Raw genomic sequence first — 23610 nt, forward strand, 5'->3', positions numbered from 1 at the left:
CGCTGTGTGCCCGCAGGCTCGGGGTGCCAGGCTGTGTGCGAGGGCTGCCGGCGGCCCATCTCGGACCGCTTCCTGATGCGCGTCGACGAGGCGTCCTGGCACGAGGAGTGCCTGCAGTGCGCGGTGTGCGAGCAGCCCCTGAGCACGAGCTGCTACTGCCGCGACGCCAAGCTCTACTGCAAGCGCGACTACCAGCAGTAAGTGCACACTGCGCAGACACGCACGCAGACACGCAGACACGCACGCAGACACGCACGCAGGACACTTTTTTGTTTTGAAGACACGGTTATTGTCTGCAAATGTCAGGCTCATTGCCGGCCGCCTTCCCTTTATGAACCCCTGCGGCTGGAGGAGACGTGGGCAGCTATTTCCCCGTGCTTAAGTTTTAGGTTTTTTTTTTTTTTTTCTGCATCTGTATTTGTTTTAGAAAATGCTTTATTAGAACACACTTGCATTGCCTGTTACTATATCAATAGACTTGTATAAATAATAGAAAGATTATTGTATTTCCAGAGACAAAAGCATTAGTGCTTTAATGTTGTTCTTTAATGGAGACTATACATATATTACAATGAGCTATAAACCTAATAGATAGTAAACTAATTCGTGAAAGGCCAGATCTGAAACCTGTTCTTTTCCGCCATTAAAATGTTTTTTGGTTTGTTTGTTTTTTAACCGCGGAAAATACAGTATTGCAAAGGATGATTTTTTTCAAGCATAATACATGATCCGTATAGAGTACAAATTCTACAGGATTATTTATTGCATGTATTTGTCCAAATCTCGCAATACATGTGGGTCTGAGAGGCCGTGAAGCGCAAATACAGAGGCAATTATGCATCTGTATTTTGCATTATTATTTTTTAAATATAAGCCTATAGGGTACATATGTATATATTTTAAATCCGTCTATGTACCTCACTGGCATTGAAATGTAGGCCTATATTTATTTAAATGATATAAATAAGTGTTTACCCAACATACTTATTCATCGTTTAAAAACGATACATTGTTAAGGAATCACAAAATGCATTTAGAAGTCATTTTAATCGTGTCCAAGTAGAAAAGTGCATACAAAAAACACGGCTGCTCATTTCTCCAGTGGATTTTGATAATGAAGTGAATCCGAAAAATATTAAAATCACTGTTTGATCACCTGTTGTTTCCGGGGAGGTGTGGGGGCTTCGGTGACCAAAAGTTGAGAAAAACAAGATATAAAATAATAATAGACCTAACTCTGAATCATAAGCTGTAGCTTTAATCCAAGCACATAGAAGAGATCGAAGGGGGAGTATATTGTCCTTTATGTTTTGGGTAATATTGTCTATTTGCACCAAATTAAAATATTTACATGTGTATATTTTTCTAAGACAACGTTATTGTTTTAAAAAAAGTATATTTTGGACATAAGTTCAAACGTGAACGTTAACGTTTTCAGGTTTATAGAAAGACGAGGACACATTCCTTTTGAATTATTTTAACATTAAATCACGGCTTGAACCCTTATTATAGATCTACCCTGTGTGTTACAGAGCCGGTAATAAATTGTATGTTTAACTGACCTAAAAATGTGTTGGACAGAGAAATTAGATATGTGTGTCTTTTTCACCCCCGTAAATTGAATATTGGGTGTTAAAACAGATAAGAGACACAAATAAGTGAAATGTGAAAGTAGTAGTATTCAAGACACAATAGGCCACCGCTGTAAATTACATTTGGATTCAACCATCTTGGACAATGTACATTTTGTTTTTTGTAATGATTAAATTGTAGGCCCTTTACATTCATCTACTTGTATTGCCTACTTTCAAACACAGGCCCAGTTCTACAGTTTTGTATTTCTTTATTTGAAGGTCGATTCTTTTAGGTTAATTTTATTTTTAAATCTAAATGTATTTTAACCGCCCTCTACAATCAGAGGTAACAGACTACACATTTTTTTGCGCTGACATATACAAATAATACAGTAAGTCTCTAACAGGGTAGTGATCCTTCCGACATTGCAAATTATTATAATATATTTTTTTTAATGCATAAAATAAATATATTTGTAAGGCCCTGTCATAGTTAGCTCTGCGAATATTATTGTTATTATGATTATTGTGGTTGTTGTTGTTGTTATCATTATTATTATTATTATTATTATTATTATTATTAAAGTGATCAAAAACTAGTAGGTCTTTGCAACATTTCCTTTATTTATATTTAATTTGAACATTACGAAAATAATGCGCTTTTATATAAAGATTTAAATCATTTAATATTTCGTTAACGCCAAATGCAGAAATAATGCAACGGAATAGTATAACTGTCTGCTGTTATATATTTTATTTTCGCCGTATTGCCCAAATTATAAATATATAACAATTAACTATTATTATTATTATTATTATTATTATTCATAATAATAATAATAATAATAATAAGAATAAGAATAATAGTAGTGGTATTATTATTAGCATTCGTATTTATAACCTTCCAGCAGTGCAAAATAGAGATTGTTTTTATTCCGTCAAACAGTATCTTCCCTCTGAGTGATACAAAATATAACAAGACAACCGGTTAAATAGCACGTCAGTTTTATCTCATACAAATATCTTTATATCGATAGTGTAGCTCAATGTTAATTGCAATGAAAATTATGATATTAGCAAAACGATGAACGTAGTTTCATAAATCGGCGCAGAGCGAAGCTGGCCGCACTTTGTTATCCGTGCCTGCGATGATAATAAGTAAAGTAATGTTTCTCCCAAAGACATTCAAACTTCCGATTTCAATACAGCTGATGCACTGGGCATGCAAATTCAATATGCGCATCATATCTTTGTGTTGTGCCACTGCGGCATTTGTTTTCAGCACTGAAACCTTCTCGTTTGCAAACACGATTGGCGCAATGATAGAGAGTAGTGAAGGTTAGATAAAGTCCTATAATTGTGTAAAAAGAGACAGGTGTTGATCTGTATTCAAGAAGATAGTAATACATGTGTTGTAGTACTTGACTACCTCTGACAATAGTAGTAGCAGTAGTAGCGATAATAACAGTAGTTATAATATTAAATATAATAATCATTGAGCTATTTTGTCTCATAGGTTTCTGTTTCCCAGTCTCTTATTTTATTCTACAACTTGGCTGTAGTGGCACTGTGTGAACAGCAACAACAAAAAAAAAAAGTGATAATAGTAATAACACCATATTTATGTGGCCATATATTAATGCTGGAGGTGCCTCATGTTGTGGCCCCCTGCATGCGTGTCCTTCATGCCTGTCAGTAGATTTTAAGGGTTTTTTGTGTCAGGGGTTTAAACGTTGCTGCTTCAATCACCGGACATTATAGCTCCCTGCTAGAAGCCTGGCCACAAACAATGAACAACAACTATTGCTTTACATCACTTTTTGTCTGCCATTCAGCCAGCTTCCCCAACATGACCGTAAGTAGTTAGTGGTAACAATGTGAATTTCATAGCTACAGCCCCAAATGCCGTCACCCTGGAGACCCCAGCAAATGCTGACGCAGTGTAAATATTGTTGAGGTTGAGTGTTGCTGAGGTTGTTTTTTTAAATTCATTATTATTATTATTATTATTATTATTATTATTATTATTATTATTTTATGATGTTTTTATGTCTTTTTCTTTGGTGGGGTGTAGTTCTTGTCTTGAGCATGTCATATATGTGCCTCTAATGTTACAAATGCATGACGTTCTCTGAGGCAGTACCAGAGGTGGCAGAGGCAGGGCATTGGCCTGAACAGTCCGAGTTGGGGTGACAGAATTGAGAAAGGTGGAAAACTAAACTTATTTTAAACTTTTGTTGTTCTATATGGAATATTTCTGGCAGGCTGGGCCTTTTTGAAATATATTCAGTTTTTATGGAATCAATTGTTCTCCTTTTGTTTTCTATTTGTTGCATTTGAATATATATTGAATATATAGGCTACATATATGTTATTAAATATTAAATATTGTTTGTCTGGCTGACAATGCATAGCTTTGTGTAAATCACTTTTTGTTTTAGTGTTTGAAGTTGCTATTATGACTCAGGGATCCCACAGCAGTATGTATATATATATATATGTATATATATATATATATATATTTATGTATGTATTTGTCACCTCAGAGGTGAAATAATAGCCTTTTGTTTAGTTTTCACTGATCTAAAACAGAGGCCATCGTTCATTCATTCACATTCCATTTTTATAATTATTTTAAAATTCAGTTTTATTTAAAATCATTTGAAATAATGACATGTTAATTTAAATAATACAAAATGTATATTAATTTTAAAAATAGGCATATTATACTGGCTTTTAAAATCAGTATATTATTTGACATATTTTAACATTTATTTTGTCCAACGCGTTTTGTTTTTAGTTTTTGTTTATAGCAGCTGCAGTTGTGTTTGATACAAAAATCAACCGTTTGTGTAGACTACAATCTGTGTTTCCCCCTCATTTTGCCCCGACATGGAAGGCACTGTAAAAGGGAATGCATTCTTGTGTCTGTCTCCTCAGGTTGGCTTATAATGAAAATGTTTCTGCATGTTTAACCTCTGCTGAATCACAGCACCCAGTGTGACATTACACGGCAGCCTGCTGGGCAAGCTGCTTCTGCCCGACGCTGTTAGACACTGATTAGAATGGCATTAAAACAAATACTGCTAAGAATGAAATTGTCTGTGAAAAAATACTGTTTTTTTTTTAAGTGAAGAGATACTTAGTCCTGTAATTCACACCTTTCTGACTGTAATGATGTTCATTTAGGACACATTAGTCAGAGCACAAACTGCTGCTTGCTCGCAGTGACTGTGGCTAATTACATTCCAAAAACACTACTAAGAGGTGCTCTGTTATTACGTGTATTATAAGTCATGACATCCCTGAAAGTCATATCCACACCTTTTCTGCTTCATAGCAAAAATAAAATCCTTAATTATTGTCAGTTGCTTTTTTTAAGCTGGTTGGAAACATCAAAGTATTAACTTCTGTAACTAGATGTATTCATTATTTAATTTTGCAAACATCCATTAGTGTAGCCCACGTGAGTAATGAAAATAATAAATATGTGTATGTCTGTGTGTGTATATATATGTTTTCTTTTTATAGTTTTAAAAATAATACAATCTTGATTCGTAATAAAATTATAGCAACAGTGAAAATTATATTCTTCTATATGTATTAATTGTGTATTAAAGAGAAGGGGTTAAGGAGCAAAATAAAAACAAAAATAAATTATGTAATGATGATGGGAACTGTTGAGTGCAGAAGGAACCTGGATCCCCCAAGATACAGAATCATTGAGTTAGAAAAAGGGGGGGAAAGGACAGAAGTATGCAGAGTGACTTCAGAGGTTAACCAGGGTAAATACATGTCAGCAGCGTGTCAGTGGTGTGGGATATCACCCTAGCAACTGTGAGAGATGTTGTGTGAAACCTGGAGTGGAATTACACATCCTCTTGAGACACAATTCTGGACTGGTGTTGTGACTTCAATTATGCGCTGTTAGAAGCAGGTTAATGCTGTGAGAGGGTAGTGGCAGGTTTCGAAGTGAGCCCAAAAGATGTGTATCGGTGACTTTTCATGCACGTGTAAAATAAGTTGTATGCATTTCCTTTTGCGGTTTTGCTTGTGCAATTCAAGTGTCTGTCCTTGTGCTTGAGGGTGCTCCAGTGGAATGAAAAGATAATTGGTGTGTATTGTGCTAATTCATATATTTTATTGCTGTGGTAATTTAGTTAGTTAATCAGGCTTTTTATATATTCAGACACTTCCTAGTATCTTTACAAAGCGGATTTTTCAAATACAGCTTAAAACATGGCAGTATCCATCCAGTAAGTAGCTGTCTTCACTATGCAGTAGCCTAAAAACAACACCCTGAAACAGACTTTGAAAAATACAGAACAAAACCACATCAATAGCACAGTTGATTTCCTGTACAATATATTTTTTAGGGGTGTTGACAAATAATCTTTACTTTATCATTTTAAAGAGATAACTAGTTGGCCTAGGTTGGATTTATTGTGTTTATTGCACAATTGTTTTCTGTTTCTGTTTTTTGAGCAGAAGTGATTAATTTAGGTAAATTATTAATTGTATTTCTTTTTTAAATATAACATTTTTGATTGGGCTGTTTCAATGGGTGCCGTTTTTATTTTTCAAGGACTAATTAAGGCTGAATTCGGATTGATATTTGAGGGATAGCTCCTGTATATATGTTTGGAATATATAGGCTACCTATTTGTGATTCTGTATTGGGGGAAAAAAGTATGTGTGAAGAATTCCGAAACACTCACCGCCAGATAAAAATTCCAATGGGGATGTGAGAAACCAGGCCTGAAGAATGTTTTAAGGCAAGTTTGCCTTGGGGATGTGGGTTCAAGTTGAGAGGATCAGAATTCAGACTCTTTTTTTCGCTGTGTTTAGATTGCTGGAAAATATTTCTCAGTTTACAGAAAAAATAGAGGCCTCCCATTTATCAGGGTGAATTAAAGCTCTCCAATCGACATGGATGATGGAAGCACGATGGGAGAAGTGTCCCCCCACCCCTCACTTTCTCTGTGCATTCAAGCCTCTCGGGGGGTGGAACTTAAAATCTTTTAAATTGTATTTTTTTCACTTGTTTGTACATGTTTGTGTTTGTGTGTTGTTTAAGTTTGTTTGTCCCAACAAATGTCATGAACTAGATGACCTACAACATCTTTTTGCATCTCGTAAGTTAAAAATGTTTCCATGTATTAAACAATATTTAGTAATACTGCAACATGGTCTTAATGTCTGTATATATATATATATAAAGAATTTTGATGACATAAGCTTAGGAATGAAGTGTTATTGAACTGGGGGAGTAAAGCTGACAGGGAGATTTCTTTGGGAGTTGCATGTTTTTAAGATCACCGTGGCAGACACTCTCCCGCGCTTCATTCAGGCAGTTTGAGCCGGGATATTTACCTTCGATCTACAAGTCCAACATTTTGTATGAGTCTAATCCCCTTTGTCTAAATAAAGCGCCCCGTTGGCTTGTTCGCTGAGGCTTTGCACAGTGGCAAACACCATCAGCCAATCTGATATTTGCACAAGCCTGGCCAACTTTCTAGCCATGAAGGGCCGCAATAAAAACTGGACTTATATATATGATTTTGGAACCTCTCTCCACCCTGCTGTTAACCTTTGAATGTCTGGACAGGGGTGCTTGTGTAGCGAAGTAGCAAACATGACATGTCGGAATAAGCAGAAGCAGGAAATGGGACTCCTCTGAAAAAGGAAATCTGAAGTTTAGAGGCCTGTTAGCTTGATCATATTGGTTCAGCCTTCTTGGCTTTTCCCTGTGGGGTGTTGCTGTAGAGCTGGATGGGTTTCTCCGCAAGGAAGTATTGGGTTTTATATCAACATTTTGTTCATGGTCAAAGAAGCCAAAAGTGATGCAATAACCCGTTGTTAGCCGATATCTATTTTACAGCTTTTTTTCCCAAAGACTCCTTTTGGTCAAACCAATTGGTTTGTGTGTGAGTGTGTGTGTGTGTGTATGTATAGATCTCTATCAATGTATCTATCTATCTGTATCATTTTCTTTCTCTCTCTCTCTCTCTCTCTCTCTCTCTATATATATATATATATATATATATATATATTTGCTTGTACGGTTCATCCTCTATTTTAGTTGCTGTAGGAATATTTACTTATCATACAAATAAAAAGCCCATGTAACCGGCTTTTTATTTGTAGAGTAAGTAAATATCCCTGCAGCAATTTTCTGTTTATTTACATCGATATGCTTTATTTATATAAGGTTATTTAATAATTCATATCTTTATTAAACAGAAGATAAAGTATGAGACCCATATAGCAAGGATATCCACTCTACAGTTCAGTCTAATCTGTTTAAACTGCTTAAACTGATAAACATTTTAATAAGAATTGGACACAAATTGATTATTATTTTTTTTATCAGTAAGTGTCTTTCTGGTGTATTGAACAATTATAAAGCTCTACTGTGCAGCATAGAAAACAAGGACAAATAGTGTAAAAAATACTTTTTGTGGTATATGACGCCTGAAACCTTTTTAAATATATATAAGTATTTTAGATATTAAATTATGGATTTCTTCTCATTTACACAATTCCTATAAACTTTTTTGCATTTGATTGCCACTACAGAAAACCTGTGGAAATGCAAAGTCACTTTTCTCCATTTGGTGAATCAGTTTCTTTGACATCACAGTTGATTAGGGCCTTGAGCTTACTTGTGGGTTACTTCGTCAGCCTGATCGGTGAAATGGGACAAAAGGGCACTAAACGTGCAGTCAAGACTGTGACCTGTGTGGTATGGTGCTGACCGGCGACCAGGACGCCCTCGTGGAGCGGTGAGAGCACGCCTGACTGCGCTCCGCACGGCACTCCACAATCCCACTTGTCTGTAATGATTGCGACCTGCGCAACTGTGGGTTTGTCTGCAAAACAAATTGGAGAAGTATCCTGGCGTGTATGGCTTTTCAGCAGAGGGTTGCTTATAGAGACAGGGAGCGAGGAGGAGAGGAGCTAAAGCGTGCAATTTGTTGGTAGCCACAATGTAACCTCACTTTCTTAAACCCTGCATTTAGGGAGCAATTGGAACATGTCACTCAAGCAAGAATGTGAATCAACAATGGTGGGAGAAAGCCTTGAAATCCTAACAATGTGATTTTCATCACCAGCTAACACTCTGCTGGGAGTTTTGGTGGTGAAGCTTGGAGCTCCCCTTTAATGTTTCCATCTTCTCTTCTTCCCAAAATAATCACTGCTTATAGAAAACCCAAAATTACATCTCTCATCTTCTACTTCTTATATATATACACACACACACAGCGCTGGTCGTTGAGAGAGAGAAACAAAGAGGATCGAGGGCTCGCTGTATTCAGGAAGCCAGAGGGAAGTTTTGAATGGTTGAGTGTGGCCATTTCAGCCGGTGGTTCCATCCCTGTCATACTTGTCTCATGTCATTCGATGCCAGGAATAACACAATCTTCCTCCCCAAAGACCTCTACGGTTTTTTGCCATGAATGTTTATTTGTTAATAATATACTTTAAAGAGCCCACTCTTGACCTCGAGCCTCTAGAAGAATCCATCTTCTTTTGAGAGGAAAAGACGATGGTGAGGTTTGTGTAAATCTTGTAGAAAGGTACAAGTGATGGTGTAGTGAGGGGAACTGTGTTTGCTTTAACTACTGCTGCTGCAGGGATTAACTGTTTATAAGGACCCACTGTGTTTTGAATGCGGACTTTCTTACTTTTCGAGACAAAGTTTTTCATACTGTTTTTTTTCTCAGAAGCTTGCTGGCAGAAGTGTGAGCTTTACCAATCCTGAGTATTTTTCCTTTAATTATTATGAATGAAAACAACAACATAATACTTGTATATAATACTTATAATTATTATAATACATTCTACATAAAATATGTCTATATGGTTGTTGTCCTGTCTATAAATATTTTAGGTCCAATTTAGGCTTACGATTAAAACCAAATCACAAGTTCTACCTATTTGCAAAAATATCTAGTTTTACCCTATCACATTTTTATTTATAACTACTAGAAAGAGGCCTCTGACAAGGAAATTAACCACAAACTGGGTCCACATTTGTAACTTGCAATTGATGTGTAGGTCAAAGTTTCTAATTTGGTCTAAGACTTTGAGTTAAAATACATTAACATAAATGTGGTAGTCTTTTCAGATATTATTGAGTGGGAACAGCGCACACCTTCACAATTAAACTGCAGCAAAGGTTATAAAAAGTAATATTTATTAGAGTGAAAAATAACATCAGTATTTTGCTTAATTATGCTGAAAAGTTGGGAATGTTTTAATCTCTTTCATAAATAACACATACAACGCAGTGTGCCCAGTGGCAGGACTGTAGGGTATGTGAATCCAATCTCAGTAGTGTGTCAATGTTGATTTTTTTTTCCGTCCAAAGCATCGTCTGTAGGTTGAGAGGAGTCTGTGGAGAGTGGTGCTGGTTTAACAAGGTGGCTCCATCTTCTCGTGTGCCGCCTGTCCAAGGAGTATTTTGTAACACGTTCGCTTTTCACAGATACCCCAGAAATGGGTCGCAGGGTCGTGGCAAGTGCTGCACTCGGGCCGCTGTGTACCATTACATTAGGATCGCACTTGGGCCCCAAATTCTGCTTCTGCATGGTGACTCGGGCGGCACATTTTATCGTGCACCGCTATTTATCTTCTAGCTCGTCTTTTTCGCCTTTGCACTTTTTCTTTCAGAAGAATTAAATCTAAAACATACGTATCATACAGAGCATTGTTTCTTAGCTCTTCTCCCAATATGTCTTCCCCAGTTGGCAGGTCAAGGATCATTTTGTTATTTAAAAATTAATGTCAGTTGAGGATTGATGGAATGATTTTTAACTTTAGGTTAGGAGGAAATTAAACATTTTCAATAAAAAGGTTTACAAGAACAAGATAAAAAAAATAATAATAAAGGTCATGTCCCAATTTAAAGACTGGGCATGTTTGTAGATCCAGGGTTTAAGAAGGAACCAAAAACACAAGAACCTTGTTCCCTGGGAAGAAAATTAAAAGCTGCGGAGACACGGCAGTGCTGCACCTGACGGGACTCACAGGTGGCATGTAATAAAGGGGTGAAAACCATTAAGTGCACTTTAGCCGTGTGTTATTTTCCATCTTCTAATAAGATTAGGTCACAAACACCAGTATTTCAGAGGAACCTGATTGACAGAGATCTGTACTTTTATCACAGGCTGTGACACTAAGCTCTCCGGGCCTTTGTCCTGAATGGAGGACTGGCGGAAACTTGCCATCCTAATCCCTTTATTCGTGTCAGCCACAAAAAAGGGAGAATGATGCTAAATCAGATGGGGCTCCATAATGCCCCTGTCCCCCTCCTCCACAGCCAAATGAGCGTGGGGATGAGGTGGGGTCTGATGAAGGGGGCTCTTTATACACACACACACACACACACACACACACACACATATATTTATTTTTATTATTATTATTATTATTATTTCTATTTTCTTCCTGTCACCAGTGATATAATTCACGGGAACTCCGAGGCTGCAGTTTTCTTTTCCATCTTTCAGCTTTAATTAACATTTTGTTATTCCCAGCCTTACGCAGCCATAGTTTTCATGTAGCACCTTTTGGGAAAGTAGCTACAGGCTATTGATTAAAGAGGTGTTCAAACTCAAAGCATCAAATAACGCATGAGCCAATTTGCTTCCATGATTTTATGTTTTATGTACTTGATGTCAATATGAGAAATATGCAAACAAAAGACAAAATGTTATTTGCACATTACTGCACAGTATTTGTTTCGTTCCAATATATGTATTTGTTAAATATGCTTTGTAACATTAGCAGAACATTATTAAGGTTTATATAATGTATACATATTTTTTATATAAACCGTAATAATATATATTTTTTTGCAGGCTCAGCCTTGCATGTTCCATCTTTAAATAAACAATTTATTTGGAATACATTCAAATTTAAGAACGATAAGTTACTAGGAACTGTTTACAGAGTATAAATGGAACTACATGGGACACTGACTTCATCAATCAAAAGATTGCTATGTTGATAGTCTATCTGAGAGATGTGCATCACAGCAACTGAGGAAGAAACTGGGGCTGCAAGTGAAGTAAAGTGAGTGCAGAGAGACAGAGCTGCATGCTCATGTTTGGTAACAGGCAGGCAAGAGCACCAGAAAGCGCAGCTGCGTAGTGGGCAGGAATGTCTGCAGGAGCCCTCATACGGTCTGTGGGCCTTTAAATAGCCGGGGAGGCACTGCCCAGAATAAAATTAATAAACTCTGCTCAGTCCCTGGTGGAAGCCCAACACTTCCCCCTGTATGCGGTCCCATGGTTTTACGGCTCTAGACCTCGGGAGCTTAAATTCCTTTGTGCACACCCCTGTGGTAAGCCGTTTCCACCAGGAGTCCCCTGGGGGGCCTTATTTACTTGTCCAACTGTTTGGAAGTCTGTGGGACTAAAGATCAGATGCACTGAAACCAATCTTATTACTCGAACCAGCCCCTCGGATTCCTCCCCGGCCTTTCTTTCATTGACCTCTCTTCAGTTAGAACTAATGTGCATGCGGCAGGTGGGCCGCCATGGCTGCCTACAGTTTGCTTGTTTGTATTTTTTTTCTTCCCCCTCAGTTTTATTTTGTCAAATTATTCCTACTACTTCCATATTTCAGCACAAACAGCCTAGAGATTTTTTCCCAGTTTTGTTAACCTGTTAAGCTGTGAATCGTCATTATTTGTGTTTTGCTCATACCAAATGAACACCCGCTGCAATCACACACATGTTTAAAGGTTTAATTTGTTTTTTTAACACAGCAGATTTTCTGTTATTTTCTTACATTGACAGTTCTCTATTTATATTAACATTTATATAATTAATCCTGCCTAATGGGATATTATTCCACTGGAAGGGAGGTGCAGTGTTTGTGTGAACTTTTTCATTTCATTCTTCTTCTTCGATTCCATTCAGATTTTTATTTAATTTTTTTAATTATCTTCATATTTTGTAGTCCAGTACTTAACAGAATAAAAGAAAAACGACAATCACCAACTATATTTCAGGTGCAACGTCTCTCTGCCTGCACTAGTCTACATTATTCTGCCTTCAAAAGGTCTTTTGCAGTCCCCCCCCCACAACATTTTAAGATGTAACTGTTCAACTATGTTAAAACTATCACCATGGTATTATGCACTGAACCTGTGGAAATGTGGGGTCTCTTAAATATTTTGTGCATTTGGCCCTTATAGCCAAAATGGCTATAATTCATTAAAACAACGACGGCAAGTGGGGTGTCACACAATAAAAACGAACAGCTCTGTTTTATTAGAAACCAGAAGATGTAGTGTGTTCTCCATCTATCAAAGCAAAGTCGGGCCTTGTATCCGGGGGTAAATCCTGAACTCGCGCACAGCAGGTTGTCAAGAACTCTAAATATGCCTCATCCCCTTGGAGCGAGCGAGCGGCTTGGTAAACTGAAAGAACAATATTTAGACCAGTGAGGGCTCCTTAAACCCCTCTCTGTTTGGGTATTGCAGCTGATGTTAACTCGCTCTCTTGGCAAGAAAAATAACCTTTAGTGAAAACTTTGCAGATAAGGTTTCAATGTCTCACAGTCTCCACGGTCAGCCCCCCACCACTAGCTAAAATGATTTGTGCTAGGGGTCTCCTGACCCATGGAAGCTTCAAAAAGAGGCAAAGGGAAATGTTTGGAAGATATAGAGGAGGGGGGGTAGGGGAGAAGGGGGGGTTAGGTATAGATGACCAGTGTAAGACAATGCAGATGTTTCAGATCAGGGCGGTTGTGGTGATGACAGGAAAGAGCCCGCCACCAGAATGCATGGCAGCTGCCTGCCTTTGATTCCCCCTTCGATAGTGTTCGGTGCTGCAGAGCAGGCTTGTATGGGAGACCCACATCGGCGAAGCGCTGTCCTCGATGTCCATGCAAGCTGCCAGGGGGGGAAATTAAGACGGGAAAAATAAAGGGCAGCCTCCTTTCAGCCAGAGGCAGTTCATCATCAGAGCGTGATCCTATCGTCTTCGCCTTTCTTCTGCTCCTTGTCCTTCTGCTGGGTTTTATTAATATTTCCAAGAACGGAGCTGCAATTCATCTTTGCTATGAATTCCAGTGCTTACAAAACCTCCAAAAGCACCCTGAAACTGTGGATAGGAGGGGGGGTTGTAGGTGTCTTTTTCTTTAAAAGAAGTCCACTTAGAATCAGCTGTTTAACACTATCTGTACGGGTTTAAAACGTATTTTGTGTTGCAGAGATGTAAATGACAAAAACAGCTGAAATATTTCTGAGTAGTAGTAAGTAGTACCAATGAAAAATGTTTTCTGTCTTCTACTGCATAATATACCCACATATGCACACAAACAAACATACAGTAAGATTTAAGGTTAGGTGTAATTTAATTATTAATTTATTTAGTTGCACTTTCACTCTTGTTACATGCAGTGCAAAAGCTACAACCCTCTGTGGCAACACGTTGATGTACAGCTATGCTTATGACTGTAGTAGATCAAACTGTGAGCAGGAAGCTTGTTGTGAAATATAAAGGACACCAACCTTTCTTCAAGAAGGCATGAATGAGGCCTGTGAGAGACATCCTTTGTATAGGAGGTTTGAGGCTTGTTGAATGAATCATTTTTAAAATTGTGTACTATGGATAACATACTGAATGATAAACCAATAACCAATGTTCCTGGTTGCTAGAAAGCAGTTTGTGTGCATTGATTTCAGACCACAGAATTCCTGCAGATGTAGGCCATGTCATGGAGACTAAATCCTGAATGAGAAGACTTTCATTTTCTTTTTACCATGAAGCTGAACAGTTAACAGTGGCTATTTACAGAGCTCAGAATGGTATCTATCGAAGTGATTTTTATAAATAGTAACCTAGTTGCATTCTGTTAAATTTGTAGAATGCACGTGGAAAATGTTAGGTACGTAAGAAGCCAAATGAAGTTTCGGTGGCACACTGGCTTCAGATCTCTGCTGCGCTGTTTCAGGGCAGTGCTGAAGATTCTCCTGTCTCGGACGCATGCCTCACATTCTCAATGGCTAATGTGAATTGGGATGGATCTGCGCTGGCCGCTGACTCATTTAATTGGGATTTGACTCCCCTCTGTTGCAGCAGGTGTAGGAGGACTCTTCATATTACATAAGATCAAAGTATTACTACTCCACAACTCTAGCAGGTCGCTTGACACAACCAGGAAAATCTTTCAACTTTAAATGTAATTTATTTATCTTATTGCAGTCTCTCCCTTTTCTTTATTTCTTTCATTTTGATCCTAATAATATTAATGTTATTTTTTGTAGTTTTATTCCAGAGCTTATAAGGCTATTTAGTGTTGCAAACCTCATAGGTTTTGGGATTTCTTCAAAATAAGTTAATAAATCAGCCTTATTTCCTCTGACCTGATGCAATTCACGGTTCAGTTTCACACAAAGACTAACACCATGTTGATCTTCTGGAGTGAAAACCTGAACACCCACTGCACCATACAGGAGCTGAGCTGCCCACCCCCACAGCAAGGCGAGCTAAAATCGAAAACATGGACACTGGACGATGTCCCTTGGGGAGGTGAGAAGAGTTGTGGGGGGACGGGGGATGGGGTGGCTGGCTCTTGAGTGACCCCTGCTGGGAGAGGTGGTTCCTGGCAGACACGTGTGTCCGCCCCCCCGGGGAGGGCGTCTGTCTGATGTCAGGCACGATCGTTTTTCTCTTCCCCACAGTAGGTAACTGCTAACTCATGCATCGGGTAAACTGATACAACCAACACACTGCGCGCAGAGAAGACCCTGAAACCCGACCCGCGCTCTAGCGTTCTGATCGCAGCTGGACAGGCCGAGCTGGCTTGACCTCCGCTATTTCTCAACATCAGGGCCGAACTCCGTGTTGTGCAACCGCCTTCACTATCACTGGGGTTTAGAGCTCACTCAGGCCACACAAGGAAGGGAGGGCAGACGTGGTTTCATTTAAATCCATAACGAAACAAGTCTAGTACAGTACAGGCCAGAACGATACAGTGTAGCACGATGTAGTACAGTTTTCCTTGTAGCTCTGCGTTAAGCACCATTTCTTTAAATAGCGTAATCCTGAGTTTCCCTTGAAGGCTTTTTTTTTTCACACGGTGGAAAATAAAGACCAAAGAGTACATGTCTGTAAGGAATACTGTGTGCCTGTGTGTGTGAGAGAGTTTATGTGTAAGTTTGTGTGCAGTTCAGCTGTAGAAGCCAACCTCAGATTGAAAGCGTTCAGCATTTTGTTGGCAAAGTGACGTCTGTGGCTTCGAGCAAATGCTGCAGCAGACTTCCTCGTTCAACGCTCTGGAGCGAGCAGTGCATGCCACCAAAACCACCGCCCTGCCTCCGTCCACAGCGTTCTGTATTTTTGCACGTTCTGGGTGCCTTAGCCATACAGATGACCGCTCCGACTCCGCTGTCAGCGCCAGTGGTGGCTGCAGATTCGGGACTGGGCCCTCTGAACCCATCCTGACTTCCTCACCCTCCCCTCGAAGTGGTGTGAAGACACAGCCATAATAACTGGGAGACGTTATGTGTCAGGATAAATAATGAGTTTCCCTTGATAATGGAAATGAAATGCTCTCTTTCATAATATTATTCTCCGCTTGTCTGTTAAAAAAAGAAATATATATATATATATATATATATATATATATATATATATATATATATATATATTAAAGGGAGGGGGTGGCTGTCGGGGCGCATTAGGTGAAGTAATGTTTTGTTTTCAAACGGACCGAAAACACTACCAACAGAAGGTTTAAGATTTCAAAAGATGTTTTTAAGTTTTATGTTTTTTTTGTGAGGTTGTGTTCAGCTACTTTCCATAAAAAACAAATTTTTCAAATTGGAGAGAATTATAAGGAATATCATATGAATATTTCACTAGTGTGAGGTCTCCCTAGACTAAATGCATATGTTTAGGATCTTATTGAGTTTTTTAAATCACTTAAGCGCATTAAGCAGCTCTGTACATGGACACCTGGACTTTTTCATTTTGTGGCTGAGGTTTGTGTGTGTGTGTGTGTGCGATTGTATGTCTGTGAAAGATTGTGTGTTTGCAGTGTTTTCATTTGTTGAGGAGGAGGGGAGATGAGTTACATATCCTGATTGGGGATGATGCTGATCTTGCAAAGGCCCGGGAGGACAATGTGACTTTACACAGCCCTTTCCCTGGTGAATCAGCTGATTCTCTAGGTCATATATAAATTTAAAACACATCTGCCCTGCATATGCTTAAAGACACTCTTACATATGTTGTCGGATTTGTGACCATAATCAGATTAATTGGCTCATCTTTCTTTAAAAGAAAAGGGGAAAATGTTTCTGCTGAATGTATTTTTCTTATTAGAGTTCTACGTGTATTACAATAACCAGAAGCAACTCACAGAGATAAGGTCAGAGGGCCTTTTCTGGGTTCTGCAGAGAACCTTTCGGCCCATGTCACCTTTTCCTTTTTTGTTAAAGAAGATTAAAATATGTGGCTGAAAAAAAAAAGAAGAAGAAAATACACTTGCGTTCCAGGTTGAGAAAAGACACATCTCAAATCAGTTCTGAAAATGACAAGTAGTTCACTGCCCTTGGATAACAAATAACCTCCCAGTAATGTTTGTTTTGTGTGAGTATTGGCGTACACAACACGTTTGGTAAATGAGAAAACTGACATAGCAAAGTGTTAAGTGATTTCTATTCATTTAATTTTTTAAGATCTTTTCAGTCAGATCTTTCCCACTCAAAGGAGAAGACAAACAGGCAAAGTCAATTAAAATTGGCCGTGCAAGAGAAGTCTCTTCCATTGAAGTATGGTTCTAATCCTTATTAACATTCTCCAAAGTCATGCATGAAATATAGGTTTCACGCCACACTCTGCGGCATATGTTTTCCTTTTTCTCCGAAAGTATTTTTCAAAATGTATCTTCTGTGCTCACTGCTGTTCATTATTTTATTATAGGTTTTAAGTTCACCACAACCTTAAGAGAGGAACTGGTGCAAATAGAGAAAGAAAGGGGGGGGTGGAGACAGCCTATCCTTCATATGCACACAAATTGCTTCTCGTTATTTGTTTTCTTTCCAGATTGTTTCTTTTTCCCTTGGTGTTTTTTTCTGCTTTCCCAGTAGTGTCTTCAATTAAGTAGACTAAAGAACCCCCTTCCCCAGTTGTAGGCTTTTTTTTTGCTTACTAAGGCTGTACAATTGTCGAAAAAAAACGGGTGCTGGGAAGAGCACAACTTAGCTTGAATAACCACAGCGTGCTGTTTATTGTGTTTGTTTGGTTGTTGTTGTCTGCTTCCCAAATGTGAAGAGTAAACTTTATTTTAATTCTTGAAGTGCTTTTGAAACTTGTCACACCGAAGTTGCTGTGAAGTAAAGGAGATTCGATTTTAAAAGATTTCCGTTCTGTCAGTGCTGTAATGTTTCCCATTGCATCTTATTTTTTATTTTGTTTTATAATTTTCAAATCTATTTACATTAGCAATTGCATTCATATAATCTGTTGGAGGATTAGGTTTTCACCCACCCAGAGAGTAGTGCCTGTTAATGTGTTGAAATCTCCAGCTCCTAAACTTACTGCTGTGATAAATAAAAGCCACTCGCGCACACTTTTTTTTTGTGGGGGTGAATTTGTTATGCCTTTTTGGTGGGATTCTGTACCAAAAGAGTGGCCTGCGTGAGAATGAGTCCCTCTCAACGCTGTGCAGTTCTCCTGGTTTGATTTCCCCAGTACATGTGCACCAGTGCTATAAAACTGCAGCCTTTTTTCCTTGTGTGCAACCAGGGCAAAGCATGTTTGTTTGTGGTGTGCTTCCTGTTTGGAGGCAGTGTGCATTACCTTATTCATTTTTGACATGCTGGGGCCCAGTGAATGTGATATTGTGTGTCGCTGTACTGTACGGAGCAAGAAGAGCTGCGTGGGAGTGTTTGAACTGAGCGTGTGTGTCCCAGGGAGATGGCCGACCTGTCTCCAGCACTCCACCTTCCCGGCCGGGGTCCCTCTGCTTTCTGCAGGCCTTGGAGCCAGGGCGGGAGTCTCGGCCGGTAGCCCCACTGTGAGATGGCAGGCCGATAAGTGAAAGTGGAGACCCCCACACACACACAAACGCACACACACGCCACACACCACCACCCCTGCTCTCTTGTCCTCTCCCAGATCGAGGGAACGGAGTCTGTTCCTCCAAGCCCCAACCTGTTTGAACGGCAAGCAGGGTGGGGGGGTTGTGTTGGGCTCAGCTTTTTTTGCACTTTGAACTCTGGATGCCCAGTTGTTGCACAGATACAGGAATGATATTACATAAAATGAATGCTTTATTAAACACACAAACATGTTTGTCGTGCTTAGGATAGATGCCTGTGCACGCTTCTTATGTGAGGAAATTACAACCGTGCAGGGTTACACATTCAGTCTGTACTGGGAAGGTCCCCCCGCTCGACAATTAAAATTACATAAGGCATTTAAAGAAAAAGAAAAATGTTTTCTCCTCTCTTCTTCCGAAGTTTTACAATTTTTTTGTATTATTATTTTTAGTTTTTGGAGACTGCATTTGAAACAGTGCCCTTGGAGAAAGTTGCCATGAGAACAATAAAAAGGGATTTTAAGCTGGCAGTGTGTAGTGGTAAAAGAGCAGTTGCAGGATTTACATTTTCCGTTTGTAAAACAAATGTTATTACTTTGCCGTAAGTGATAATAAAACTTTGTGATAACAAAACGTGCTGCTCAGGCATCTTTGTGCTTGGAATATGCTAATGAATGCTTTAAAAATAACTCCATGAAGGTTTAATTAATACAAAAAAATATGTAAGATACATTTACATCGTGTATGGTAAACCCGAACAGTGTATTTGGAATTTTTCAGGAGGATTATAAAAACAATGGTTTCCGATACAAGGTAAAACATTTATTAATGTAATGTGGCTTTTAATATTTCATGATTAAAATACAAGACCACTTTATTTGTTACAGTGTTTCTGGAGTAGAAATTGGTTATATTACCAAATTAATCAGTTGCTTAACCATAGCTGAAATCAATTTTCAATATATTTTATTTAATTTTCCATATAGTATAAAACCATATTGTACTTAAAACAAATTGTTAAAGTAAGTTAATTGATAGTTAACAAAAACTAAATTCATAATTTCATGAAATTAAGTAAATAAGTACACTAAAGTAAATTAGCCTTCAGTGACTCATACACAATACATCAAGTACATCCATTAAACTAGCATGGAATAAAGAAGAAAGCATTTGCTAGACAGAATCAAAACTTTGACCCACCAACTAGTAATTGCAAATTACTATCTTGTACATAGTACAAAGTGGCTTTTAACAATAAATTTAAGTGTGATAGGATACAGATATGTAACAGGTAGGCCAAAGTTTAGCTCTAAATTAGATTTTCACTGGAGAATTCAGCATAATTTTTAAGGTATGTGAAATGTTAAGATTATTATTATCATTATAATTTTTTGTCAGTGTGAATATCCAGGTAGTGTAAAATAGAAGGAAAAATACAGTTACGTGGTCAAAATGGAACAGTTATTGTAGGTTTGGCTTAAAATCAGCTTGTGGACCAAAAAAATGAGAAAAGAAACAGACTGTTGGCAGCCCTGACAGCAGCAGTTTCGTGTGCCTTAGTGCCCACTGTGAAATGTGCTCATGGTTTGAAAGGTTTTGAAAGCTGATGTGATAATTTTTGAGTAAACTTCAGAAAAAGTGGTTTCTATAAACATTAAAACCAGGATACAGTATGATATTAAGAGATTTACACCTAGGTCTTTAAACAGCTTTTTTTCCAATTTAACTTATTTTTCAGATATGACAGGGAAGTAATAAAATTAACCTACAAATGTACATTTGCCTTTGGAATGCATTATACAAGTTGTATCTAATTTTATGTGCAATCTCAGTTTTCGTAATTGGCTTTGAGTTTAAAGGAGATAATTATATTCTGTTTTGACTGCACTTTGTCATTGACAAGGATGGGAATGCATTGATGATTTTATCCAGTACATGGGAACAAGGTGGATTTATTTTTCGTTATTGTTATGTGTTTTATTTGGATTACACAATGTAACATTAAAAGTAAGATGTTGCAGATTTTATGTGTGTGTGATTAAATAAATGTTGGCATTCTTCTGGGGATCTATAAAATCTCTTGTACTCGTTAATATCCCAGAAGCTGAACATGTCTCTCTTTGTGCTTGTGTATCATCAAATATTATGTTTTCTTAGTTTCCCCCTGTCAAATTATTAATCTGCTACATGCTGAAATTAGATTTCATTGTGTTTTTGTTTTTTGTTCCAAAGTATGGTATACACCCCAGTCCCGTTTCTTTTTTGTTTGTTTTACGATTATTTGAATATATTCTTCGAGACATAAATCGGCGTCCCTGTTCCTGTATAGCATATGTCATAATAGGCCTGTACTGACCAGCATACTTCTGAGAGTGGTTGTGTGCCCATAACATTTAATGGTGCTTTGGCAAACAATGTGGAAACTCTTACTAGCAGTGTATGGTTGAGCATTTTGTTTCTGGTTGTATTTTACTCATTATTTACTTACATCTCCTATATGCAAACAAGAACACATGGCCTGAAACTCCTTTATCTGTTAATTATTAGGGTTATTGATGTAGTATATACAGCCCAGCTACAGAGGATATTCGTCTTCAGTAGACCACAGTCACTGGTTATATTAGCTAAGTGATTTTTATTTCTTCTTTTTGTCTTTGCTTTTTTTATTCCGTTTGGCTGACAAAGGAAGAGAAAAGTGGGACCATTTTCCTTGAATACGGTGCTCAAAAACCCCTCTGTGACTATGTGTGAGAGAGGTGCAGAGCAAAGGGAAACTGAAGGAAAGGGGACAGTTGGGGGGTGGCACGTGTCTTACCCCTGGATGAAAACCACTTAAGTGTTTCTTAAGTTTTAACAGGTTCAGAAGTCAGGGGCTGCTTTCAATTAGTCATTCAGATTCCATGTGATAAACAATTCCTGTGGTCTCCCCCCCCCAGAAAGGAAAGCATTAGTTTCTTAAAGCTGGTGGAAATCTGTAAGTACGAATGTCGTTTCCTAACTGCATTTAATTTGTGCATGTGTGTACGTGTGTGTATATTGGTGTGTGTGTCTGCACGGGTCTGTTTGCAGCCATACGTGCCTTTGCATTTGTGTTTTTGTATATGAAATATGCATAAGATACCATCCTTCACTGCATAAGATACCATGCTTCCACTGAAAAACATGAAACTGACACATCTACCTTGCTTTAGCACACATCTCCTTGGGGCTCCTTTACTTTTCCAGCTGGGGATTCTGCCCTGACTTGGGGTTTCCTTGTAGCGCCATGCAATAGCCACACTTGTTGAAATGAAGGGAACACCAGAGAGTGTGTGATAACGTCACAGTTAATATATTCTTGGCCAGCTGACGAGGGAGTGCTTCCAGACAGTGAGCAAGGCAACTACGAGTTGTTTGACTATGCTTCACAGTTGTTTGTTTAATCGTTTGAGTCGTGATTGCTTTTCCATTGAATGGTTACAGGTACACCTCAATTGATTTGTTTAATGCAGGATTTATATATGTGTGTGTGCGTGTGTGTGTGTGTGTGTGTGTGTGTATGTATATATATAAACGGTTACAACAATGGCTCAAAAAATATCCTTTCATTTTCATACGAAAGTTTATTATCACCGTTGGAGTGTTTTTCTCTCTTTTTCTAGTTCGGTCTTATATGGTTCTAATCCCTTGGCTCGAACTGTGGTTATTAGCAGACATAAAACACACTGGAGGCTGGCAAATAGGCATAAATCAGTTTGCAGGGAAGGTGTAACTGAGGTAATTGCTTGAGCAAACATGTAGCAATTCTGAAATTTGGAATGCATAAACTATTATTGAACAAGAGTGACGCCCTTCAGACTTGTGCACCTGACTGGCAACATAAAACCTCTGGCAGTTTAATAAGCCAATGGATGACGGGGTTGCTGCAGAGTATAACACAGTTCAGCTGGATGGAGTTATTAAAGACAGCAGAATCCTCCAGTCAGACTCCAGGTTCATTAATGTGTGGCTCTCGGGCTGCCTTGGCTAAACCTCCTTAGTTCTGAGGTCACTCAAAATAAATGTTTTCTTGACCTTTTGAAGGTCAATTTAAACACTGGGGGGGAATCACTATATTATTTCGCAGTAAGCATTTTTCAAGCAATAACAATAACAGCAATCTGCACCTCTGCTGTGGATAATAAGTAACATGAAGGAGCATTTGTTTGTAAGTGTCTATCAATTGATCTCTCTTTCAATCTATTTGCATAATGCATTTAAATTGTTTATTTTAGTTCTTTAAAGCACCACATGTAAGACAGCAAAAACACTGACATTGACTTCAGTGTTTAATAGAGGTAAGGGAGTTACACAGAACATAAAGCACAAGAATCTTTTAAGGACAGACGGCTTTCTGGGCTGACATAGTTGTGGACATTTGTGGACATGAAACAAATGAAGATGGAACAACTGCACACAGTGCCTGGCATTCTGCTATCACGGGGGTCCACCCCCATCCGCTCTGGTTGACGGCAGAGACGGCAGAGGACTGTGGGTAACGCAGCCGCTTGACATTTCACCGGTACAATAAAGCACTGTCTCAGAAATGTGTTTAGGTTGCAGTTCTGATGATAGAGCCACGTCACCTTTGTAGAGCAAATTACATTTCAGAAGACAAGTGGCATATATCTGTCAATCTTGAAGAGATGGCACAACCATTTTTCATAATGAGGAGAAGAAAGGGAAAGGAATGGAAAGGGAGAATCATTGCTTCTGGAATATATTCGGATCCCAAACCTTCTGAATTTATTTAACCATTAGAGAAACGTAATAATCTGTGAGTGGCCGTCTGGATCTGTAGTGCTTAGATTTGGCCCTCCAGCCCCGATTCAGGTTTTATCTGTTCTTTGACTTCCGTGCAGATGCCTTGAATGAAACCGCTGGCACTAAAAGTGTCCCCAGTAGGAACGATTTTATGTTGAAGATTCATAAGGTTTCAGGATCAAAGCAA

At 38.5% G+C, this 23610-nt stretch overlaps 1 protein-coding gene across 2 annotated transcripts in view; it reads left to right on the plus strand.

The window, feature by feature from the left end:
* LOC136758616 (LIM/homeobox protein LMX-1.2) overlaps positions 1 to 23610 on the plus strand; it is a 73346-nt gene that overhangs the window by 1715 nt on the left and 48021 nt on the right. For both annotated transcript variants that reach the window (XM_066713152.1, XM_066713153.1), the window contains one exon: positions 17 to 197. In XM_066713152.1, the coding sequence (XP_066569249.1) occupies positions 17 to 197 (181 nt within the window). The remainder of the gene's footprint in view (positions 1 to 16; positions 198 to 23610) is intronic.

This window comes from Amia ocellicauda, chromosome 9 (assembly GCF_036373705.1).
Source record: "Amia ocellicauda isolate fAmiCal2 chromosome 9, fAmiCal2.hap1, whole genome shotgun sequence".
Lineage (NCBI taxonomy): Eukaryota > Metazoa > Chordata > Actinopteri > Amiiformes > Amiidae > Amia > Amia ocellicauda.